The following is a 25,937-nucleotide window of genomic DNA, read 5'->3' as shown; positions in this document are numbered from 1 at the left end:
CCCTTCTTCAGGTACCAGAAATACTGAGCAAAAACGACATTTTTGTGTTAAATGCATGCATGAGTCCTTGCTTAAACTTGTGAAGCAGTTCTGTTGAGTAGGGAATCTTTTTGGATCAGCTCTTAGTTCAGAAATAATCCACCTCTCATTTTAGAGCAACTGATATTCCATAACCACAGTGTCCTGGATATTTTAATCACATCCCAGATTGGGGAATAAATGATAAAGGATTTTTATTGTGGTACTGTGCACCAGCCTCAATTCCACAAATATATGACAGGAAATAAGATTCTTGAATTTAGTTCTAAAGTGTTTAATAAAAACTGAATGTTGATAGAGTCCAGGAACTCAAATAAGGGCACAACATTTTTGAAAGGCTGCTGAATGCTGGAGCATTAGGGATAATTTTTAGATCCAATATATTTTTTCTAAGATAGTAAACCAGTTAACCAAATAAAACAGGAAATAGGAGTTGAGATCATACCCAGATGTGCAGATTTCATGGCTCCTGATGAAATCTCTTGAACAATCTGCCTCCAGTGCTTTTGGAATTGTTATGAAACCAATTCTCTGAAATACAAACCTGGTGTAATTCACATGAGTTCCACAGGAGCAGGATTTTGCTTGTGCTGCTGGAATGATATCATGTGTGTACATCCAAGAGCAAACTTTGTTACTGAGGTCTAACCCAGGAATTGCATAGGAAGTGGACAGTCAAAGGTACAACCAAATTTAACTGCAGCAATATTCACCTGATTTTCCTGTACATCTAAAATGGGAGAAAATTTGATGAAAGCACAGAACCCAGAGTAAAAGAAATAATTTTTTTTTTCCTCCAGGTTAGTGCTGCTGATCCAGATGATGGTATAAATGGAGAGATAAGCTTCACCTTAGCTGGTGGCAATGAAGATGGACACTTTGAATTGGATACATCCACAGGACAAATCACTTTAAAAACAGTAATCCCATTAAAAATCAACCAGCATAAGAAGTTTGTCTTGTGGATAACAGCTACTGATGGTAAGAGAGGATTTTAGTACTGGTCAACACAGCTATTCCTGGTGATGAGTTTTGGTTTTGTTTGATTTTTTTTGCTTGAAAGAATGCTAGATTCACAGGCTTTGTTTGAATAATACCATATATTTTATCTGCTCTTGTTTGTTGAAGATAAGAAACTATCTTATTTATCCAAAGTAATTGCTGCATCTCTGGTAAAACTCTTCCTGCTGATGGCATTATGGCAAATCTGTTTTCTTTCTTTATGGCTGTGGGAAGAACATGTGAAATTATATATATATATATTTAATATCCCTTTATATTTATATAATAATGTATAAAATAATTCTATATAATTATATATATATGATTTATATAATTATATATCTATAAATATAATCACATCTTTCTTTAACTTGCTGACTGGTGTTGCACAGCATAGGAAACAGAAATTCAAGAAGAAGTCAGACATATAAAACTCTCTCATCAGCCAATAAGGAGTAAAAGGAAAGTAAAATGTGCTGAGTAATTTGGTCATTATTTGCACATCCATGTGGGTAAACTGGAGATGCCAAGTCCATTTTTAGGATGAACAGCATTTCATTATCCATAGTTATTGGGGGTTTCTTTGTTTTAAAAGAATAACAGAGAAGTCAGTGAACATTCATGACCCAAACAAGGGCAGAAATAAATTTAACCTAGGAATGGCATCCCACTCCTGGTATAATGAGAATACAAAGTGGTTTTCAGCCTTGTGATTTTTCCACTATTTGGTCAATATGAGCTCTGTGTCTTCAAATGTAGGGTCACATGGATAAAATGGGTCTTGTGGGGAATATGGATACCAAAGGGATTGCTCAGTCCATCCTTTGTCTGTGGTCTTGGTGAGGACCTCTGAGGCAGTACCATAACAGCAGCAACAAGGATTAAACATTAAAAAAAGGCAGTTCCCATAGAAAAGTGTATTTTGGGGGGGTCAGTAGGTATTTTGTGCATCTGCTGAGAAATTGTTTCCTTTTCCTTGCAGGTGGGATCACTCCAAGAAGTTCATCAGTGCCAGTAGAAATCAATGCATTTGGAGATTCCAGACCACAGTTTACTCAGAAAACATACAATGTGTCCGTGAAAGAAGAGCTGGCTCCTCCTGTTGAAGTAGCACAAGTAAGAAGAACTCTATATAGGACAGGGCAGCTCTAAGAAAATCCTAATTTTGTAATAGATGAGCTCTGAATATCCAAATCTCCCTGAGTTAGATACTGTGTGTTCTACATTAGAAGCTTCACATGCAGTACATCCCTCAGATGAAGCTTATCACCCACAAAGGTGGGTTTGCTTCCAGTTAAACCTTCACAAATATTTAAACAGCATCTGCTACCATTTAGCATTAAAAAAAAAAACCAAAGCAACTCTCCAAAACAAATAAAATGAACCCCTAAACTGCCTGAGAAAGTAAACTTTTGTGCATAGCCCTATTGACTAAACCTTCAAAGGGTTTAGTGGCTCAAAGTTTGGGATAGGCAATATTCCCTCATCTCTTGGTGATAAACCTAAAACCCTGTGCCATGATATGAGAATTCCCATCAGAGGAATGCCATAAAGGCATTTTCAAAGAATGCTCTGGAACTTGCTCTTTATTTTGATCCAAAAAAAATGCTCAGACATGCAGAGCACCAGAATGCACCATGATAACTCCTTCTTGGATGAAAGTATGAACACACATGGGAGGTTTTATATCAAACCAGTGAGAAGGTAATGTGTTTCAGTGGTTTGATTTATAGACATCTTGAGATAATTTCCCCCCTTTTTTCCTGTAAAGAAAGGCAGAACCAAAGGTTAAAATGCAGTCTGTTATTTTTATTCTGTGTTATACATATTCACATTTTAATAAAAGGCAGTCCTCTCTACATTTTGATGTATATTGAGGCTTGATCTTTACTTCTTTTAAAGAATCTGGGAAGTTAACAAGTATCTGAATGAAAATTCATTAAAAGAATAAAAATGAGGACACGGTATCAACCATAAGTTGATATCAATCCACAATATCAACCATAAAATGAGTCTGGACATAGTTAAAGCAGCTATTTTTTTTCAGACAGTGGTTTATGTGTTTCAATTCATTTATTGATGATATGCTGTATCTTACACAGGTGCAGTATGATGCTTTAAATCCCCACATACCAGTTGAGTTTCGGGTGCTGACAGAATCTGCTTCATTTGCCATCAATGACCAGGGAGTCATCTCAACCAAAACCAGACTGAACTACGAATCCCAGAAAAGTTACACTCTCAATATTTCCCTGTCAGATGGAAGCACTGCTGACTATGCCACAGTGTTTATCAGAGTTACAGATGTCAATGATAACAGCCCTGTGTTTGGTGTAACCAACACCACCGTTGCCATCATGGAGAACACGCCAGCAGGGACCAACGTCACCAGCGTGTCAGCCACGGACGTGGATGAGGGCTTCAATGGATTAGTGGTTTACACCCTGAAGGGTGGAGAAGGAAAAATGGATATTGACAGCTCAGGATTCATTTTCCTGCAAAAGGTGCTGGACAGAGAAGAACAAGGCTTCTATAACTTAACTGTGATTGCCAGTGACCAAGGCCAACCCGCGCGATCTACAGCGCTCAACCTGACCATCGTCATCGATGACGAGAACGACAACGCCCCGGCCTTCTCATCGAGCAGGTACGAAGTGAAAGTCCCTGAAGACCAGGAGCTGGGCAGTGCCCTGCTGACACTGTCTGCTACAGACAGGGATGCTGGGGCCAACGCCCTCGTGACGTACCGAGTCACTGACCAGCGACCTCCAACCTCCTCCCCGGTGTTCCTTGTCGACTCCAGCACGGGCCAGCTCAGCCTGAGCCAGCAGCTGGACTATGAAACCATAAAGGAATTTGAAATGAAAGTACAGGCATCAGATGGAGGGCAGCCAACTATGAGCAGTGAAACGCTCGTAGTTGTTCGTGTCGAAGATGTCAATGATAACCCACCAGAATTCAGTCAGGCAGCTTATGATGTATCTGTGTTTGAAAACCATCTGAAGGGGAGTCCTGTCTACACATTCAGTGTTGCTGACAAGGATGAGGTAGGTACTGCTTTAATCTCATCCTGATAAATCAAAATGACATGTTTTTCTCTATTAACCTACAAAAAAAGCATAGTAGTAGATGGGCAAAAGGAGATTTCTTAAATGGTTGGCACTAAGTATGTTTTGCTTCATGAAAACTTTGCTTTCTCTGGAGCCAGCAGTAAACCTTCCCAACCCAAGGAAGTTAGGACTTTGTACAAAATAGTTTAGTGGTTATATCAGAGAAGATGGGGAGAGCTTCTCTCCCACTGCATATGTGACCCAGGACAGGAGGTGGTGTTTGCTTCTGTTAATGTGCATATGAGATGCATGCATCACAGCAGACAGAGAATAGATTATATATTATTATACCAAATTGAATAGATTATATATTATTACACCAGACAGAGAATTGATTATATATTATTATACCAATAATAGTTTCTGATTGAATATTGCTTGATAAACTAAACTTGATAAACTTACCTTTTGTCTCAGCCTAGAGCAAGAGGCAATTTGTAACCCTGATAGAGTTGTTTCTTCTATAATAGGAAATTACTAAATTTCCCTCTGCTTTATAACAAGTGGTTTCTTTCTCCCCTTGTTTTATAAAGGCCTTTTGCACGTAGCTGTGGCACTGGGGAGATGCTTTGGAGGAAGAGATTTTTGATTTGCAATATTATTCTTGCTCATGTCAGTTTTAGAGCAGCATAAATGCTCGGTTCATACTCCACTGAACTGTTTTGCTGCCCTTTTCATCCCAGGGATAAGTCTTGGAGAGCTTTAGGGAAAGAGAATGTGTAAGACCCAAACAGGGAAGCCCATAAATGCTTCCACATAGCCCAGTTGCTGTTTGCCAAAGAAGTCTATTCCAATAGCTCAGGGGGCAGGATTTCATTCATTAAACCTGGCAAATCACTTGTACTTCTGTAATGAGAAGTCTTATAAAAAGGTCAGGTATTACTATTAACAAGATTATTTGTTGAGCTTACATGAACAATGTTTTCTTTTTAGGCTGGCTTTTCTCAGGGATACTTTGTACTCAGCAGCACTTCATTTACTGTGGATTTCCCTGGAACACTCTCATTAAGGAATGACACAGAACTGGACAGGGAGACTACATCTGCATTCACTTTACAAGTAAATTTGGGGAGAGACTCTGCAGCTTTGGCTCATCTCTACTTCATTCCCTTGAATATCTTTTTCATATCTTTATATCCCCTTTTTATATCTTTCTAAGAGGTTAAAAATGATAACACAGTCAACTTAAATGACTTTTTTTTTCTTACTTTGACAGGTATGGGCAGTTGATAATGTAATAAATGGGCTTAATTCAAGTGCCTTGTTCCACATCACTGTTCTGGATGTCAATGATAACAACCCTGAGTTTCAGAATCTGCCATACAGTTTTGAGGCTCTGGAAGGGGAATACACCTTGAATAATGCCACTAGAGTTGGACATGTGACTGCTACTGATTTGGATGAGGGAGAAAATGCACAAATTAGTTATTACTTGTCAGCTGAGGATGGGGATAATCCATACAGCATCCAGCAGGTAAGGCTTTGGGTATGCTGAAAGCAAGATTTAGATCCTGCTGTTCATGAAGTGACTTGGCATAGTAAGATTCATCAGGCAAAAAAGAGTTGGCAGTACCATTCTAGTGCACATCACAACCAGCACATCCCTGTAGGTTGGAAATCTACATTGATATTCAAAAAAACAAGATATTCCTGGTCAGCTGTTGCTTGGCATGTGAACTAGCCCAAAGGAGAATAGATTATTTCAGTCCCTCATCCCTTCTGAGAATTCAGTGTACAAGAGTTCTTTCTCCAAATGACCTGTGCCTTGAACCCCTGCCTTCTCTAGGATGGAACCATTTTGGTCACTGGCTCTGTCGACCGAGAAAGTAAAGACAAGTATGAGCTGCTCCTGCTGGCATCTGATAACGGAGTGCCTCAGAGGCAGGTAAGGAACAGCAGGCTGTGATTTATCATTGCTGCCTTTTATTTGTACACCTCAATGCCTGTGCACTCTCTGAATCACGGTTGTCTCCTCCACACCCCAGAACTTCACACACGTCAGCATCAGAGTGTTGGATGTGAATGACAACCCCCCTGAGTTCACAAGGGCACAGTACTCAGCCAGCATCCCCGTGGCAGCAGCAAAGGAGGGACAGTCTGTCCTGGCAGTGTCTGCCACTGACCCCGACCTTGGGAACAACGCTGTCGTTTCATACAGGTACACTTCTGTCAGGTTAATAATACACTTCTGGGACAGACACAGAAAGGTACTGTTGTTGCTCTTGAGAAGGATAAGATCTCTTCATAAATATTTTACAAGTGCTATAATCGGTTATGGTTTCTGTCCTTAGGAAGAAGGACAGTCATTACTGGGTGTTTTAGAGCTTATCAAATCATGGTTATGTCATAAGAGGGCACAACCAAGTGATAAACTAGCAATAAAAACCCACAGCCAAGATTTGGTTCACTTTCTGAAATTCTCGATAACACATTGGAGTGTCTGGGTAGGAAGTAAATGAATCTCTGATTCTTTTTGCATATCTTTTGTTTGCTGGGAGGAGGAGATAAGAAAATAACTTCCTTAATGCACTATGCATAGAAAAATCGGTGGAGAAAGATATTTCAGTGAGCCCTAAATCATGGAAAAAACCAGGATACCTTGACATGAAAAGCATAGATTGAGAAGGACAAATGAATGAGCAGGAAACTTGTGGATGTTTAGAACTACTGCCTTGGAAGAGGTTATTTTTAACTATGAGATAGCATTCTACCCAAACCACATCACTTGTGAGCAATCCAGTTACCTGTGAGAGGTCATAGAAGGCCAGGAATTAGCAGGTCTTCAGATGAAAGTCACTTGGGCTTCTCCCACTGCTGAATATGCAGCTGAGTGTGCAGGATCTGCCTTCTCCTGGTGGGAGCTTCAAAGCCTTGGGGTGTAATGGGAACTGAAGGCATGAATGCTGCACATTTTCATGAGGAAAGACTTACTTGTAAATAAAAGGCCAATATATTTTAGGCTAAAGACAGCAATTAAAAGCTGTTCTTCATAAATAGGCAAATATTGTCTGTTGAGTGCTCCTTGCAGAGGTAGCACTGAGTAGATGGCATTTCCAAGGTCATTAATATGAATGCTCTCCTGATTGCTCCTTACTCAGCCTCATGAACCATTCTGATGATTTCCATATAAACAATGGCACTGGAGAAATCTCTCTCAGCAATAACCTGGAGCACATCACAGCTGACACAGTTGTGACACTGACAGTTGTTGCCACTGACCATGGAGTTCCTCAGCTTACCTCAAGTGGTATACCATCCTTTTTACCAACTTTTTTACCATCTTTTTTACCCTTTTGTCTCTTGCCACATAAACATAACCCTTGCAAACATTTAAATTTGAAATTAATCCCATTGCTGTCAATCAAACTGAATCTGGCAAAACAAAAGAAGGTTATATTTGAACAATGATGAATATTTGCTTTTTACCTTTTCATCTCCTCCATGCTGATCATATTAACAGAAAACTTGGTTTTAGTAACCCTGGTTAGAAATAATTCTTTAAAATTCATTTATTGCAGTAGTACTTACTTATGGTGCAAACCCCAAGACTTCACAGCTGTAGTCACTCTAAAAAGATGTATTCAAATAATATTGTTGACGTGTGTCTTTTTCTGTTTTCCTTTATCTTCCTACAATTAGAAACATTTAAACAATCAGAAGTTGGCAAATCACCCTCAACTGAGTTTCTGTTCCTCAAAAAATATTTAATCATGTAGTAATTTTTGTAAGTTTTTCATGTGTTTTTTGGAGGTTAACTTTGATTTATCATGAATAGGAGAAAAAACTGAATTTCTTAAAATAGGGCAAGTGGTCACAACTTGCACTCGTGGCTTTATGTATTTCCCTCCTCTCTTGTTACAAAGCAATTTAGGGTCAGGTTTTTAAGCAGTGTGAAATACCTGCACATCCCATTACCTTCAGCCTGGTGATCTTTGCTCTCCTGTCAGGCTGGAGCAACACTTCTGTAATCAGGGAAGATTGGAAAATCAATTAGGTGCAAAAACGTTTTGTGTTGCATATTAATCCTTATTACTATTTGTTTCTTTTTTCTTATCATTTCCCTTTCCTGTGTGATAATTTCTTTCAGTTTCTATTGGTTCCTCAAGATCTTAAGGAACCAGAGCACGGATCATGATGATTTGAGCAGTGACTTCACTATTTTCATTTGTTTTCTCTCCTCAGCCTCTGTTGCTCTCTACTTGCTGGTAGATGACCCCAGCTTTGGGCTGGCTTTTGAGAGCTCCAGCTACGAGTTCAGCATTGAGGAGGACAAAGGCCCAGGGAGTGCAGTGGGCGCTGTGAAGGCTCTGAGTGGCAGCATTGCTGTGCAGGTCGGCTACTCCCTGAAATCCCACTGGGACAAGTTCTCCATCGGGGACCAAGGCGACATCGTGGCCCTGGTGAGGCTGGACAGGGAGGAAGGAGACCTGTACAGCATCCTTGTGCAAGCTGTGGATTCCCTGGTGCCACCCAACACAGCTGTTGCTTTGGTATGCAATATGCATTTCTAAATATTTTTTCCTCAAGGAATGTGAAATATCTTCAAAAATATTAACAATCAAGCAAAATCCAGATAAGTGTCTTCTGTCATGCAAATGTGAAGCTTTGAGAGCCTTCTATTTAATTTCCCTTTTTTTTTTTTATATCCTGAGGAGATTTTACCATCTGGAGATATTGTCAGCTTCACAGATTGTGTCACTCCCTGAGAGCTCCTTCTGAACAACTCATAACCAGAGAAACTGATTAACACCAGAACTGGTTCTGGGCATGGTTCTGTCACATGCAAGAGGCAGATGAGCCAAAGAGCCCCAGGTTATTTGTTCTGTTCATCTCTTCCAGTTAGAGAGTGTTATCTTACATGTATCTTATCTTGCAGCTGAGAATTAAAAAAGATTAAAAATTCAGAGGTTGTGAAAATGCTCAAATGCTGAGAAATGCTGAAGTTGTTACCTATTCCCTTTGGGTTTTGTTCCTTAGTTGTTTTTTTTTCCCTATAGGCTTCCATGGACTAAAATAAATCAAAATTCTCCTTTGGATACAGCTTCTACAGCTCAAATTTGTGTCTTTTTCTCCTTTTTATTTATTTTTTTTTCAATATAGGTAACTGTGAGAGTTGAAGACATCAATGACAACCCTCCAGTTTTCTCAGCTTGGATCCAAACTCATTTATCAGCTCCTGAGAATGCAGCTGGTCTAGACTTGGGCACATTTTCTGCTACTGACCTGGATGTAGGAGATAATGCACTTATCAGCTACTCTCTGCAAGATGATTTTGCTGGAACATTCCATATTAACAGTTCTACTGGCAAGCTGATGACAAAAAAACCCTTAGACAGAGAAGTGATGGACAGTTATGAATTGAAAATAATTGTAAGTTGACAAATTTGATGCAAATTCACAGCATTAAAAAACAGGAAATACTGAACCATCACAAGAAAACCACTTAATGTTAGAGAATTCCATTTGAATTCATGCATGAGTTTTGACTGTTCCTTATGTTTTGTGTGCAGAGCTCTGTTTTCTGCTCTGTAAATTGGTATTAGTGAATAAATTACTTATGAACCCTAAATCTTAAAGGTCACAGTCACACAACAGCCACAAAGCATTCCTGGGTCCATTTTTGACCATACAGCTGCCTTGCCAATCCATGTTATTTGTCCCTTTCCTTTATTTTGTTTATTTTCCAAAATATATGTCCTTAGATCTTTTTAAAAAAATACCTGAAATGTGATTTTTCAAGTTAAAAAGAAAAAGCATTAACTTTCATTCAAAATCCATGAGGTTATCTATTCATTCTAGCTGATTTCATGGATTTTTACTGCTGCTAATCAGATCAATTACTGTGCATACAAAGAAGTGTTGCAGCACTGACAAATATATTTGTTTGTTCCATCAAGTACAAATATATTAAAGGACATTTTTACTGGTCAAAGAGCTTGTGGAAGATATAGAGGAGACATATTAAAAATTGAGCAGTGTCTTCAGAAAAATTTCAGGTTAATAAAAGTGGACACTTTGTAAGACTAATTGAAAACTGTGCATATGTACCTAGAGATGAGAATTTTCTATGGCAGATGTTGGAGCAGTGTAAAACTGAGTGTGAATTTGCCACATACTGGATGCTCTTCACAACTTGCTTTTTTGGCACTTTAAACCCTCAAAATGCAAGGGATTTCCTCATTCTTTCAACTACCACAGCCCAGCTATCTGTACATCACAGTCCTGTGTTGATTAGTGCCACATCTGATCACATGACATGTTTGATCTGTATCCAGGCTTGAGCTTTTGATTAATTGTTAATGAGAGTCAGAGCATGTGATGGGGTGAGGATCCAGCTGCAGGAAGATGTGGCAACTAACCAAGCACAGGGTAGAGAAGTGTCACTGAGGGATAACTGGTCCAGCAGAAAGACTGCAGAGGGAAAAGCCGACAATTTTTGGGGCAAAATTGAACTGGCAGAGTAAATTTGTGTCAAAGTAATGCTGTTTTTAATGACAAGTTGTTCCTTCACAGGCCACTGATTCTGGGAAGCCAGCACAGTCTGCAAGCTTAGTTCTGAGCATCACTGTGGAAGATGTGAATGACAACCCACCAGTGCTCCCCCAAAAATCCTACTCTGTGACTGTGAGGGAGAATGAGCCTCCACATGTGGTGTGTGGCATTGAGGATAAACAGCCTCTTCTGCACTTGTTTTCTCTCTGGGCACCTGGAAGGGGCAGTAACCTCTCATGGCTGTGCATTGGTGAACATCATTTTTTAGTTTGTGGGGCCTGTGGAATCACACAGCGTGTTTGGTTTGTATGACAGAGGAGTACCTCTCCCACTGATTCCTCCCAAAACTCTCCCAAAGAGTGAGAGCTGCTCCCCCTTTCCCTCTTGTCCTCAGCAGTGATTCCACACTGCACAGACTGAGTTTTCACTGGATCTGTGGGCAGCATGTTTTCAAGATGTTTGGTGCTGTAGGTGTTGTGCATTAGTCCAGCATCCCTCTGTTCTTAAGCTTTTCTGTTTTAGAATCATGGGATGGTTTGGATTGGAAGGGACATTAAAGATCATCTCATTCCAACCCCTCAGCCATGGGCAGGGACACCTTTCTCTAAGAGCAGGCTGCTCAGAGCTCCATCCAGCCTGGCCTTGAACACTCCCAGGGATGGGGCATCCCAGCTTCCCTGGGCAGCTCCAGTGCATCCATTTCTGGCTCCATATCTGCCTTGCAGATGTGCCCTAAAGGTTTACAGGAGTCAAGGGGAGAGGTGGCACCTGACAGTCTGTAACTGCTCTGCCACAAGCTGTGCCACAATCCCATCAATGCAATTAATCAATTAACGAGTAATTCAGTCAGTAACGCTCTGTGGGTCAATACCAGCCTTGTGGGCATGTTTTGCCTCTCTCTTTGTTCTGCTCTAAACCTCTTTTTGCTGACTTTTTTTCCTTTTATTTTAGATTTTGAGTGCAGTAGCCACAGATGCAGATATAGGGTACAATGCCATCATTCATTACACCATCACTGGAGAGACAACTTCATTTCATGTTGGAGAACTTTCTGGAGATATTGCAACCCTTCAGCCTCTGGACTATGAAAGTCAATCCCAGTACAAGTTTATTCTGAAAGCTTTCAATACTGGAGAGCCACATCTCCAGGACACAGCAAACATTACAGGTAGCTCTACTTTACCACAGAAAATGAACTTTCATTAACAACCCTTGGAAATATTTCAGCATGTGTAATTCTGAGGTATAAACCAATACTAATGCAGTCTGCTAGAGTAAATTATCAGAAATGATGGTGTGATCTTTTCACTAGAGCCAAATGAAATTTTTCTAAAAAAAGCTTGCCATGTCAAAAATGAGGATTTTTCACCCAAACTGATATTACTTCCTTCAATATAGTCACAATTTTTTTTTCTGTTTTCTGAGAACCAATTGGCATTTTGATTGAAAAGGTTTCCAAAAACACAATTCAGGTTTTTTTTTCTGCTTGTATGCAGAAGGGCAGTTTCTAGGGTGATAAACAGTGTTGACAGTGATTTTTAGGCTTGTTAAAATAACAGTGCTTGATTGCTGGCTTTTTTTCATTTAAAAAAAAAAAATTGTTATGTTGGAGAAAAAAAGACATAAAGATTTCTGTGAAGTTGGTATCCTAGCTCTTGGCCAGCCCTACTTTTGATCAGTATGACTGGATATATTCTCATTCAGAGGAGCTGTGTTGGTTTATATTAGCTGAAAAAAAAACTTGTAACCATTTAGGTAAAACTCACCAAATGTGATGATTCTTTCTCAGTTACTGTGGAAGATGTCAATGAAGAGGGACCCGTGTTTGACCAGTCCTCATATCACAAGGTCTTCCTAGACAATTCTACAGCTGGCACACTGGTAGTAGACATCAATGCAAGAGATGAAGGCAAGGGTTATGATGAAGGCATTTTCTACAATATTTCAGGTATGTTAGGAAAAAATCTTAGGGCTGGTTTATCACTGGGATACTTGACACTGCTAAAGCAAGCTGCATGACACCAGAATGAGAGAGAAAGGTCATAAACTGAACTGCTGGGTTCTGACTGCATAGAAGGGGTAAAGAATCCTCTGTGAAGATCAGTAATTAAAGGAAGAGGTTGCCCAGAGGGGCTGTCCTTGGAGAGTCTCACCTGATGGATCAAAGCCTTGAACAACCTGTGCTGAATTCACTCCTGGCCATGTTTTGAGCCGGGAGGTTGGACTAGAGGGGGTGTCTTGCTCCAAGCCTAGGATTTCAACCTGTGTCTCCTTACTCCTGGGCATACACTTCAGTCTTGTCTCTGCTGGTTCCAGGGAACATCTCCAACACTTCTTTTTCTGTTTTCAGGTGGAAACTCAGAAGGCCTCTTTAGTCTTTCCAGTACCACAGGAGAGCTCAGGCTAACAAGAGACTTATCCACACAAAGTGTTGCCCTGTACTACTCCTTGAACGTCACCGCGACGGATTCGGGTCTGCCGCCTCTTTCAGCCTCTGTGAAGGTACCAACATTTCTGCCTGGCCTCTCTCTACTGCACAGCTAACTCCCCAGATTGCTTTATTCTAAACTGAGCATAGCCAAACCAAGAGAGGGGTATTAGTCAGGCAAAACGATGCAAACCAGGAATCAGAATGTCAGAGATTTATTTCTGATATGAATGCCATAAATGTCTGATTTATTTCTGTTTCAGGCTACAAGATAACAGTTACCAAGTTATGCTGCCCTAGCAATTGCTGGCACACCACCCAAAATGATTGTGCTCATTCCATTTCAGAAAAGACAGACAGAAGCTCCAGGCTGTGAGGGAGGAGGGTTAGAGCAGTAGAGATTTCTGTGCAAGGTCAAAGACTGGGACAGCCAGAAAGGATGTAATGGAAATGTGTGATAAATTAACAGCAGATGGCAAATAAAGTGTTCCTGTTTATTTTCCCATAATGTAAGAAAAAATAATTTCTAGATTGAAGAGTGAGAAATCTAAATGTGATTTAAAAATTATTTTTACACAATGCTTATAATTTGTTGGTGATCTTTTGCCACTAAATATCACAGCAGAATTTAAAAAAAGTACTAGAAATCTAGATGGATAAAGATGTAGAAAATTACCTTCAACAACCTTAAAATGTAGACTTACAAGCCATCATTCTTCACAGGATTGAACAGCAGCTGTCTGGCAACAGAAATAAACTATTTTTGTGAAGCAATAAGCATTTTTTATTTACCACCTCTCACCTTTTGTTCTTAATCCATAAATCAGTCACAATAGTTTTAAAATACTGTGTGTGCAAACTCCTGCTCTGGGTACACCCTCTCCTGTGGAAGGCTGGAGATGAGTGCATCTCTCTGAGTGCATCTCTCTGAGACAAATCCTTTGAAATGTGCTGTATGTGAGGAACTGGAGCTCTGCATTTAGCAAAGCACCCAGGTGAACCTAAACTGAGGAGGTTTTTGGTGTTTCCCACCAGTATTTGCTGCCTTCAGGGCAGTGTCAAACACAGCAGGCAGCAATCCCTGGCTTCTCCTCACTGGCCAAAGCCTGGACTTGTGCTGTCCCACACCTCAGTAGGAAAGTTTTTGCTAAAGCTGCAAATACCACCCCCATGGCCATGTCTTTTCTCTGCAGGTGTCAGTCGTGGTTGTTCCCATGGATTTGTCCTTCCCAGTGTTCCTGGAAGAAGCCTATCACCCTGCCCCTCTGCCAGAGCAGAGCCCCCCAGACACGTTTGTTGTGGAGGTCAGAGCCTTGTACAAGCTCCCTGTGGACTACAGCATCACCTCTGGAGATGAGGAGGGTGAGCCCTGGGTGGGGGAGAACAGGAGGAGCACTGAGGGTTGGGGTGGTTTCTTCTCTCCTGCTCCCTGCTCTTCCCTCAGTCCCACAGCCATGAACCCTGAGGGTTGGGGTGGTTTCTTCTCTCCTGCTTCCTGCTCTTTCCTGCTCTTCCCTCAGTCCCACAGCCATGAACACTGAGGGTTGGGGTGGTTTCTTCTCTCCTGCTTCCTGCTCTCCCCTCAGTCCCACAGCCATGAACACTGAGGGTTGGGGTGGTTTCTTCTCTCCTGCTTCCTGCTCTTCCCTCAGTCCCACAGCCATGAACCCTGGCTGAGAATGAAGCCAGGGCACCAGTTTGGGGTGGATCAGGTGTGGGCATGGCATTGAATTTCTGTCAGAGCAGCACAAGGCCCGTGGTGCAGAGCTGGCTTCACCAGCTCTGTGCTGTGTCTGCTGCAGGAAGATCAGGCTGTACCTGGCCTGGCATAAAGTTACTCTGGCTGGACAAAAAATAACTAATAGCACAAAAACTTCCAGGAGAAAAACTAACTCAGCAACGTGTGAGTGCCTAGAGTGAGTTTGCATATGGTCAAGTGCACCAGTGCTTTGTCACATGTGGTTTTTTCCTAAATATAGAGCTGATTTTAATCTATCATCAAAACCAATTTGTATTCAGTTTTGTAAAGTGTTTTGTATGAAGTTGTGATCTTGAAGGCAGTTACAAAACTCCTCATCTTCATTAAGAACAGAACTTGTTAGGAAATATAAAAAGTTTCCAATTGAAAGAGGGACAAATAATCTCTGACTGTTTCAGAGGAATGTGAATACCTGACTGGAGAGTGGTGGATTGAATTTTCTCCTTTTTGGTTCCCATCTGACCTTCTGAATTATTTCTTTTTGTTAATTACAGCCCTGGATATATCTGACATTCTTGTCAACCTTGCAAAAACATTGAATTTCATTTTGTTCTTTGAAAAATACTGTAACATACAATATTCATATAAATAATGTGCAATTTTCACTGGAAGATTCGTATCTTCAGTTTCAACTAATGAAATCACAACCAGAATAATTTCTGGTTGATTTTTTTTTTTTTTTTTTGAACAGGATATTTCATTATCCATCCATCCAGTGGTATTGTAAGAACAAGTAAGAATCTAAAACTGGAAGATTTTCCAGTAAATTTCAAGGTACGAGCAACAGACTCATCTAATGCTGCCATATTTAATGAAATGGAAGTGAAGGTGGAAGTCATTGATGAAAACAATTTCCCACCAGTTTTCCCATCTTCTCTACTGGAAGAGAGATTGCCAGAGGTAAGAAAATGTCATCAAACCGAATCACAAAAATAAGTCTTCAAAATAATAATAATAATAATAAAAAGAATATTTTGTTGAGTATACAAGTAAACCTTCTGGAGCTGGGCAGAGTGTCTGTTGTGTCCTACCACATGGTGTTGTGAGGTTTATTTCAATCCCAATGCACACCAAGAATGATCTAGAAGTGTGGACTTATTGAAGGAAAAGTGACTATTTTCTAATAGGGGGCTCCATGAAGGAAGAAGTACCACTGCATTTTGAATATTTTACATGGAGAATATTCAGGTGCATTTGAAATCCACTGGATGTGCTGGGCACCCCATGGGCTCTCACTCAGCCTTTTGTGAGGGAGCTTCATACAGGGCAGCACCAGGGCACAGTCTCTAATTTAACAATATTGCTGCTCTTGCTCACGTACAATCTGTTGTGATTTTGCTGGCACAAGTGATCAGCAGCAGAGAACAAGCCAGATTTCAGTCAGATTTTCAGACATTGTGGTTCTCTACAGAAGAAGCTACAGCATTTAAATATGTAAAAGCATCTTGCTCAACATTTCACTCTTCAATTCTTAAGCAACACTTTTCACACTTTAATCTGCTGGTTGCTTTTTTTTTAAAAAAAAAAGAAGCACAATATCATGTTAATATTTTATGTAGCACATACCTTGCCTTTGAGATCCCTAGCTGATGCACACATATTGTCTTTAGCAGCCACAACTGATTTAAAGTTTAAAGACTAAACTGATTTTTAGTCCATCTCTACCACTGAATTAAATAGAGGTTCAACTTATTACACATAATTTTAATGTTCCCAGTGAGTTTAATGGAGAAGAACTAGAATCACACTCCCCAGTCTTAAAAAATTGATTTCCATGTGAAATATTTACACAGTGGGAATTGCTGGATGCCCTGTTGGATCAAGTAACTTCAGATCAGGTCTCAAATGGCCCTGCAAGTGAAACACTGATACCTTCTGTCAATCTTGGCACAAATAACACTGTTAAAAAGGAAAATTAGATTGTTTATTTTGATAATTATTTGCCAAATAGTGTTCAGAAAGAAATGTGATTTTGGAGTTGAGAACACCCATTGAGTTTCATAGGAGAAGAGGCTGTTACGCAGAAATAACAGCAAGTCAGATGTTGAGGTTAACATTTGGGCTGTTTGAAATAATATTTCTTCCTGAAAACTGCAGCTATATGTAGAGACATGGGAGGAGGAAAACAGTTATTTTCTGTAAATTAGAGAAAGCAAGAGACTCTCTTAAGGAACAAGTTGTATAATTTTGATTTTAAATGCCTATACTACTGTAAGTGGATGCAGTACATGTTACTTTCACATAGTTCAAGCAATTGCAGCAAAGCAGTCTCTGAGAGCCTCAATCCTTCTCCCTCCAGCATTCCCCTGCTACTCAGATTGTGCAGCTGAAAGCTCAGAACAATGACACAGGCAGAAATGGTTTCCTGACATATGGCATTCTCAATGGACAAGGACTGAAATTCAGGATAAATGAAACCACTGGAATCCTTTATTCCACTGCCCCCTTTGATTATGAAGAGGAACCCACAGAGTATCAGGTTTGCTTTAGATATTTTAAATCTTCTTTATTTTTCTCTTGGAAAACACTTGTGCTTTTGTTTAGCTTTATAATGATTGAATATTTTATGCACTGGTTTAGAACAGGGGCATCTCAAGGCATGAGGCATTATTAAAACAAGCCACTGCCTTTTGACTAGAATGAAATTCAAGCACAGCTCATTGTTCACCTGCCCTGGAAACACTTCAGCACATGAATAACTAATTTCACAATGACAGCTCATCTATTCAGCCCTGTCTGTTGCCTCAGCCTGTGCTGAGATCTTGCAGATACGATTCTCAGTTTAAATCTTCTTTTTGTTGTTGCCACTGCTGGATATTTTTTATGCTCTTATTTTGCTTCAAGCAAAAATATTGGTGAATTTGTTGGTTTTACACAGAAAGACTTTTTTATTCACCCAAATACTCCTGAAGTTTTCAATAATCATTTTGAGGTGAATTCAGAACGGGACTTTACATAAGAATATTTCAAAGTTTAAAATTCACCAAGGTTTTTTTAATCCTTATGCAAGAACTTTTTTGTACGACCTCTCACTACCAATAACTGTGCAACTTACAGGTTGTGGTGTATGCTGAAGATGATGGAATCCCCGAGAAGAAGAGGGGTTACTGCACAGTTGTGATAAAGATCATTGACATTAATGACTGGCCACCTGTGTTTGATCCAGTGCCTGACTTCAGTGTCCAGGAAAACGTGCCTGTGGGATTCATTGTTGGAAAAATCACAGCATCAGACAGAGACACAGGAGACAATGCCTTTATCCTGTATGACCTCACAGGTAACAAGCAATTCTGTCACTGCACTGGCAATTTGTTGTCCATACAATTATGAGCATAATTAGTGTTATACCCACGTTATTTCCTAACTTCTTTCCACCAAAGCCAAGAATTCACTTTCACCTGGTTTGGAATGTTACTAATTCATGCTCATACAATTTTCAAACCTTGGCTCATGTTTCAAATGCCCATCCATTCAAAATATTTCTGCTCTTCTACATTATCCATACACTACTTAAAAAATTGTTTTGATGAGTTCAGGGCACAAGTAAACATATAATTTAAGAGTGTAGTTAATTATGTGCTGCTAAGATATATTAATTGATGATGCTTGTTTAAATCTGTCTCAGGTGAGGGAGAAAATATATTTGAAATAGATGCAATACAGGGCATCATTAAGATAAGGAACTCTCCAGACTATGAAACCATGAATAAATACAACCTCACAGTGACTGCAGTCAACAATAAATCTGCCCCTTTCTATCAGGTAAGAGACCATTACTGTAATGAACAGCAACACTTCAGAGTGGATTTTGAACTGCTGGGAGGGAGATCCATCCCAGCCATTTATTGTGTAGAATAAATGAGTCACCTCATCATGTTTAGAGTCAGACTTCTACAGCCTTTAACCACACTGAGTAGTAGTATACTTTAATTATGTGAAATATCCAAAATTATGCATGGCAGGCTTTGACCCTGAATGGTTTGCTGACTGACCTGTGCTGGGGAGCTGGAGTTGTCTCCTGCTGTTAGAACTGTAAGTGATGTGATAATTTGTTGTAGGAGAAGAAGTGTTTTCAGCAGATTGTTCTAGTTCTGCTGTATTTCTTTTATTTGAAAAGCTATTAGACACTTCTTGAACAGAATTGGAGCATGTGTGGTTTCCTCACCTGCAAGGAGGACATGTTGGTCTCCTAAACACGTCCTGTTCTAACTCATTCAGACACCTTTCAAGGGGAATCCTACTGCAACCCTGAATTCCTGCCTCTCCTGCTAAAATCCTGTAGTGATCTCTGATGCTGAGTTCACACAATTAAAGCCAGACAATATTTTACTGCAGCCTTTTCCAAGCCTGATTTATCATTTCTGTTGCATGTGCACGTAAAGAAAAAACAATGCTAAATAAGAGTTTCCAAGTACTCTGAGATGCATGGCACCACTTTGTTTCCTAGGCAGCCATCCATGTGAGAGTTGCAGTGGTGGATGTGAATGACAATGCCCCCGTGTTTGCCCAGAGCTCCTACTCTGCTGCCATGAACATGGTGAATCCCGTGGGAGCTCCTGTCCTCACCGTGAGTGCCACCGACCGTGACCAGGTGAGAGGCTCCTCTGTGAGCTGAGCCTCAGCACAGCACATCCTGCTCCTCCTCCAGGCAGGCAGCACCAAACCCAGCAGAAAGTGAATCCTGCCTAACTACTGAGAACTGGAAATTAGGAGTTTAGCTGGCTCTGCCTTGACACTGATGTACCCCTGCTCTGGGCATGTTTCCTCTGCTGTATTTCCTTTAATTTTACCCTTTCCTACACAGAGCTGCACGCACCAGTGCTTCAGAAGTATACACTGAAGCAATTTAGTGTCTCTGAAGTTATTTGATCTTTTGAGGTAGAAGAATCTGTAAAAACTAAACATCATATAGCTGCTTTGAGCAAGGAAATGTCTGCTCACCAAACTCCTCTGAAGTGTGGCACCCCAGCTGATTCTCTTTGTCCCCATTGTTAAATGTAATTTTGTTTGATATATCTGTACTACACCCATCAAATAGGATCCAGGCACTGGCAGGGATATCCAGTAGTCAACCACATCACCATGACAACATCATTAGTAATTATATCATTTACAAGATGAAACATCTCCAAGTGACAACAAAATAGGTGTAGCAGGTGCCTTCCTATTTCTTCATGCATAATTTTGGCTGGAATAGCTGCAGCTGTGGTGCATTGCTGCAAATCATCTAACAGCCCTTTTTTAATCAGCCTTTTCAATGATTCTGTATAAGAAGTGCAATTGCCTTTGAAAATTGCTGAACTGTGGGAGATCTGCATTGAGACCCCAGTGAAACTCCTCCTTCAGCTGTGCAGAGTGGCACTTGTCCTCCCTGTGCCACCCTCACTACTCTGACTGTCCCCCTTTACACATCTAACTTATTTTCATTAGAGACTTTTGGCCACGTTTTCACTGTGTAAATGGCCAATGTACTGTGTATTTTCTTCTGCTTGGTGGTTTGGGTTTTTTTTAATTTTTACACATCCTACCATAGCTTTCATTCTTTAAAAAACCCTCACTGTTTTCAAAATTATTTCACTAGAGACATTTAGATGTTTTTTGGATCTCTGTTTCAGTGTTTATCCTACCCTTCCAAACACACTCCCAGTTCCATGAAATTGTGTTCCTTTCCTGGCAGGGGCACAATGGCCTCATTGAGTATTACATCCTCCCGGATGCCACCGTGAGCCCCTTCTTCCTGATAGAGGATTTGAGTGAGGGGAAGATAATTACAACTGGAAACCTGTCTAGATCTGGAGAGATGCATTTAACAGTGATGGCAAAGGACAAAGGCTCTCCCCCATTAAATGGCACTGCTGTGGTTACTCTGAGTGTGTTTGACAACCGTCCCTTCATTCCTCGCTTCAACAAAAGTGAGATCAGGTGAGGCTTTCACATTCACTTAAATAACTGGCATGTCTTCACCAGGTGGTGCAAAACAGAGCAAAGTTGAAGGTCACTTTCATTTTTCCATGCAGAAGAAAGGACATCAGTTTTGGGGTTTTTTTAAGCAAAATATTGGAAATTCTGCTATGCTTGGGGTTCTGTGAATGTGAGCTGAGGCATTGCCTTTTATTTCTCTACTTTGCAGCTTTATAAGCCAGACTCTTTGTCCCCTTGCTCTTGAACACTATAAGATATTTTTCCTTAGGTTTTACCCAAGGATGACCCAAAATCTGGCTGAAAAACCAGGGTTTTCACTGTACTCTGAAAGTTGGGCAGATCTGGCAAACAACTGGGGAGAAGGGGCAAAATTTTCCACAGAGAAGTCTCTTTTAAAAAGCTAAATTTCAAAGCTTGCCTGGGCAACCACTGTTGGCAAATTTAACATGGTTCATCACTTTTTTCCTGCATTAGCGTTTCTGTTTTGGAGAACACTGGAGTGGATTATTTAATTTATGATTTTGCTGTGGTTGAAACTTCAGGAAAACCAATTAATTACACTGTTGTATCTGGCAATGAAAGAGGTGAGTACCAGCCCCATTTTAAGTTAAAATAGCCAGGAGAACTTCATAACCTGTCTTTTGCATGGCAGGTGCTGCTGTGCATAAATGAGGAGATGGAGAGCATGGATAAAACTTTTTTTAAAAACAGGAGTACACAGATAATTTTTTCAGGGCTTTTCAGCATTGACTTTGCTGATCTTTGGCTTTGGGAAGTGTGGTAACTTGCTAAGAAATGGCTTCTTTTAATCTTAAACTATAAGATAGGGGTAATTTAGAGACTGGGGGAGACAAAATAGAAAGTGTTTGCAAGCAGCTTCCTCCCTGCCAATCACTTTTAGTCCATCATTTCCTTGCATTTATGTTAAGGCATCTGCCCTCTTGCAGCTGTGCCCAGGTTCCATTTGGCCCACAACAAAGGAAATACATAGAAACTGAGAGAAAACTTAGAAATGCATAAAAAATGGAGCTGTGCAAGGAGCTGCAATTCTCCTTATTTGTGAAATCCTTTTTCACATTTACTGCTCCTTTGCATGTTTAAGAGCTGTTTGGTGTGGGGTAGGAGCCCAGCTGTGGTGATGCCTTTGCTGCCTGGCCAGTGGAAGTGTTGAATTTCACATTGTTCAGAGCAGAGCAGCCATGGAAACGTCCCAAGGGCAGCTGATGGCAGCTGTGCCAGCAGAAGTGTGCGTTTGTCCTTTCAGGTCACTTTAGACTGGATCCTGAAAGTGGTGAGCTGAGAACAGCAGTGAATTTGGACTATGAGGAAGTTTCTCAGTATGTGATTTTAATTCAAGCAAACAGAAGAGTCTCCTCTGCTGCAGAAGTGCAGCGTTCAGGTAACTTCTCACTTTGAACATCCTTCCAGGGAAGCAGTGGGCACATGTTTTGTGTTTGCAGCCCATGCAGGAGCTGTGATTCTCTTTAAGCTGTAAAGTTTGATGTGGCAGGTGAGGAGCTGCTGGTTGCTCACTGGTGTTTCCCCAGGGCTGTTTGCTGAGAACGCGGCCATGCTGACCATCTCCGTGCTGGACGTCAACGAGCAGCCCGTGTTCTCCAGCCCCTCCTACTCTGCCCGCATTCCCAGCTCCGTGCCCTACAAATACCCTGTCACCACAGTCCAGGTACAGCATTCCTGTGCTCTCCACAAGGACAAATCCTGGCACAGAGCTCGGCTTCTCCCGCTGCATTAGAGGAGCCTTCAATCTGCTCCTGAGAGCTGAGTTTATTGTTTGCAGAACAAGGTGCAGCCCAAAAGCCACAGGCTGAGTGTCACAAATCACCTTTCTTAAACCCAGGCCACAGATCCAGACTCAGGAGACAATGGATGCCTGCAGTACAGCTTAGTGGGAGGCCAAACCAATGAGTTTGACATCAATGAAAACACGGGGCAGATTTTTACAGTTTCTGTAGCAGGAAAAGCTGGAACGTTTTATCTGCAAGTCCAAGCTGCAGACCAAGGCACAAGAAGACTCACAGCCCAGACAACAGTCAATGTAAGGAAGATTTTTATGTATAATCCTGATTTACTTCCATGTCAAAATTGTAAACAAGAAGGGCTAATTTTGGTAATGGCAAAACTACAAAATTACTTAACTCTATCAATAGGGCTGTCAGATACATGAATATTTACATACTAGAATTAAGAGGTTGCCATTTTCATTGACATATAAAAATATGTTGGCACAAAAACTGATTTTTGGAGGACAATTATTTTGGGATTTTTGTGGGTTTTTCGGTCAATCTACAAGAGGTACAAATGCTCTAGAAAATCTTATCTGTGATTCTTTATTAGGTAACTGTTGATTCCAGTTCCAGTAGCAACGTTGTGATGCTGGTGCTAAATCAGAAGATCAGTGCTGTGGAAAGAAAGAGAGTTGAAGTACAAAGGTATTTTTGAAACTGTGAAGCTTATTCTGGTATAATATCTAATGATAAATTCAGAGTTTGGGATAGGGGTCTGACAGCCTGCAGCCAGTGCTCAGCAAAAGCCAGGCCTTCAATCTGACAGAGATCAGAATGATTTGAGTGAATTCACAGGAATCCACCAATTTTTGCCTTGTAAGTTTTTACCCTGAAGCTGACACATCTCAAAGAGGTCACTGGACTAGACAATTTCATGTGGTCTCTTCCCACCTCAAGGTTTGTGTCATTTTTACCAGCCTAGGATAAAGGTTTTCATGGATAGCAGGATAAAAATGTGGAGACATAGGGCAGACACCACAAACCAAACCCATCATTAAATTAAAACAATTGGGCATGTTAACAAAGATGGATGATATTTTGTTTGGCTACACATAAACATGTATTTACATTAGAAAGATTGAGTCCTGTGCTCATGAAGGGAAATCACTCTGAAGGTGGGAAAAATGATTTTGTGATGTTGGTGCTATTATGGACCAGTCCTTGTTGGTAAAAATGAAATGGAAAACTTTCTTGGAAGAGCTGGTGCTGACTGCTACCAGAAAATGATGGATTAACTGGGCCACTGGTCCCATCCAGCACAAAAGCTCTGGAAGAAGAGGAGAAAACCATGAGGATTATGAGACTGAATTTCCCTCCTCCCCACCTTTACTGTTTATAGTAATCTATAGATATTTTTTTCCTCTGCTACACAATCACTCAACAATTTTGGACAAATAGCTTAATTCCTTGGCTGATGATAATCCTGCATTTTTACATGCTTCAACCGAAATACCTGCCAAGGTACTTTTATTAGCACCAATTAATATCTGCCAAGTGTTGTACTAAATACTACTTCATTTAATTTTCAAAGTAAAAGAATCTGTCATTGCCCAGCTAATTAAAAATGTTTTCTTCATATGATGCCAGGGTCCTGGAAGAGAAACTTGGATGGAATGTATATGTGCTTAATATCTATTCCAAGGAGTCTGACAGAAATTCAAGGAGCAGCACTGATGAAACCCAAGTAAACATCATTGCTTTTGATGAGGCCCACCAGGAAGTACCTGCAGAAGATGTGAAAAGGTCTGGATGGCACAGTCTGAGCTCTGGGGGTCAGAGCTCGTGCACACAGGATTTTTAGAATTCAGAAAGCTGATTCACTATTTACTGAAATCTAATTTTCAGAGTTTGCCAAAAACATGAGTAAGGCTGTTTCATTGTGCAAATTAGATTTAAAAGTCAGAGAAAATTTAAGAGAAAAAAGCTGACGGAGAAAGAATATCATTAAAATATATATTGACCTCATATATATATATACACACACCTAATATATATATATATGTGTGTATATATATATATATATATATATACACACCTGAGATATATATCTGAGATATATGGTGTATGTATATATACACCTAATATATATATATACCTGAGATAGATATATATATACACACCATATATATATATACACACCATATACATATATATACACACCATATATATATATATATATATATATATATATACACACACACACCATATATATAGACTATATACATGTAGACTATATATATATATCAGAGTGGCAGACTGTTGATTAAAACCCCACACTTCTTCAGGTGTATTTTACATTTCTTTGGTAACCTGTCAGTGATGTGGCTCTAGTTCAGGTGTCCAAGCCCTGCAGCATTTCAGGTCACAAGCACCAGGGCTCTGGAAAACAGAGCTTTTCCTGAAGGAGAGACACGACGAGCCCGAATGCTCGGAAAAGGTCCTGGCAGACCAGGGAGGGATGTTCTGTATTTTCTCCACCACTCCTGCAGCCAGAAGGCAGGTGAGGTGCACGTGCCCATTTTCCATGTGTCCCCAGGAAGGTGAGGGAGCAGAGGGCTGCCATTGAGCTGGGGCTGCAGGACGTGTTCTCAGCGCCCGTCAGCGCGGCCGTGCCGGAGGCTGCGGAGGCTGCGGCGGCCCCGGCACCCCCGGAGCGCACGGCTGCCATCGTGCTCGGGGTGCTGCTGGCCACCACCTTCATCGCCTTCCTGGCCTATGTCCTGCTGGACCTGAAAAGGAAAAGGTACCCCGGGTTTGCCTTCACAATGCCATGCACCTTCACTGCTGATGGGTTTAATGAAAGGCGTTTGGCTGATAAATCAGCGGCTTTTGCGGGGAGCGCTGCCCGAGATTGGTTATGTTGGATGCACCACACACAACTGGAAGTTGTTTCTTCTTGTGTTTGTCACACAGCAAAAGCAGAAACAAATAGTTCTGAACCAAAGAAATGTGGGCAGCAGAAATTTTCACTGGGAAGGGGAGCACATGGGTCTTTTCCAATCCCATAAATGATGAAATCAAGGGACGTTTTGCTGCTTAAATCAAGGGACGTTTTGCTGCTTAAGTCAAGGGAGGTTTTGCTTTCAGTGGCAGCAGGGCCACATGGTAGAAGAAAACAATTTCCAGAAGGGAAGCAAACATTTACCCTACTACCATTATGGAAAAATAGGAAATACTGCAAACTAATCCCCAGAACAACACTGAAAATAAATGTTGTGTATTAAATTTATAGCACAAGTAATTCATCTTCTGTTTCTAAAACAACTGTAAAGCCAATTTTCAAAAGGAATTTTTTATTGTTATCATTGTGATGTATTATTTTCAGAAAGTATGGGAAACAGGATTTGGTTAAGAAAGTTGACATTATGGAGGGCATTGAT

General features: G+C 40.6%; 1 protein-coding gene across 1 annotated transcript; it reads left to right on the top strand.

The window, feature by feature from the left end:
* The first annotated feature begins 18,500 nt into the window (after positions 1-18,500).
* LOC136555143 (cadherin EGF LAG seven-pass G-type receptor 2-like) lies at positions 18,501-24,429 on the top strand. The gene is made up of 9 exons (XM_066547736.1): positions 18,501-18,592; positions 19,278-19,421; positions 20,508-20,752; positions 21,227-21,336; positions 22,017-22,151; positions 22,300-22,436; positions 22,611-22,808; positions 23,108-23,202; positions 24,145-24,429. Exons 1-9 carry the CDS (start codon positions 18,533-18,535, stop codon positions 24,356-24,358), a joined length of 1,338 nt encoding a protein of 445 aa, XP_066403833.1. The 5' UTR covers positions 18,501-18,532; the 3' UTR covers positions 24,359-24,429.
* The last annotated feature ends 1,508 nt before the right edge of the window (positions 24,430-25,937 follow it).

The sequence above is a fragment of the Molothrus aeneus genome, chromosome 3, assembly GCF_037042795.1.
Source record: "Molothrus aeneus isolate 106 chromosome 3, BPBGC_Maene_1.0, whole genome shotgun sequence".
Lineage (NCBI taxonomy): Eukaryota > Metazoa > Chordata > Aves > Passeriformes > Icteridae > Molothrus > Molothrus aeneus.
The sequence above is the reverse complement of the archived record's forward strand: the minus strand, read 5'-3'. Positions and strand labels throughout refer to the sequence as shown.

Bases quoted from the DNA above. Each gene is read 5' to 3' on its own strand.
- LOC136555143 (XM_066547736.1), top strand. From the start codon at position 18,533: ATGAATAAATACAACCTCACAGTGACTGCAGTCAACAATAAATCTGCC. The intron at 22,152-22,299 runs GTAACTTCTCAC...GTGTTTCCCCAG, and splicing joins TGCAGAAGTGCAGCGTTCAG to GGCTGTTTGCTGAGAACGCG. The intron at 22,437-22,610 runs GTACAGCATTCC...TCTTAAACCCAG, and splicing joins ACCCTGTCACCACAGTCCAG to GCCACAGATCCAGACTCAGG.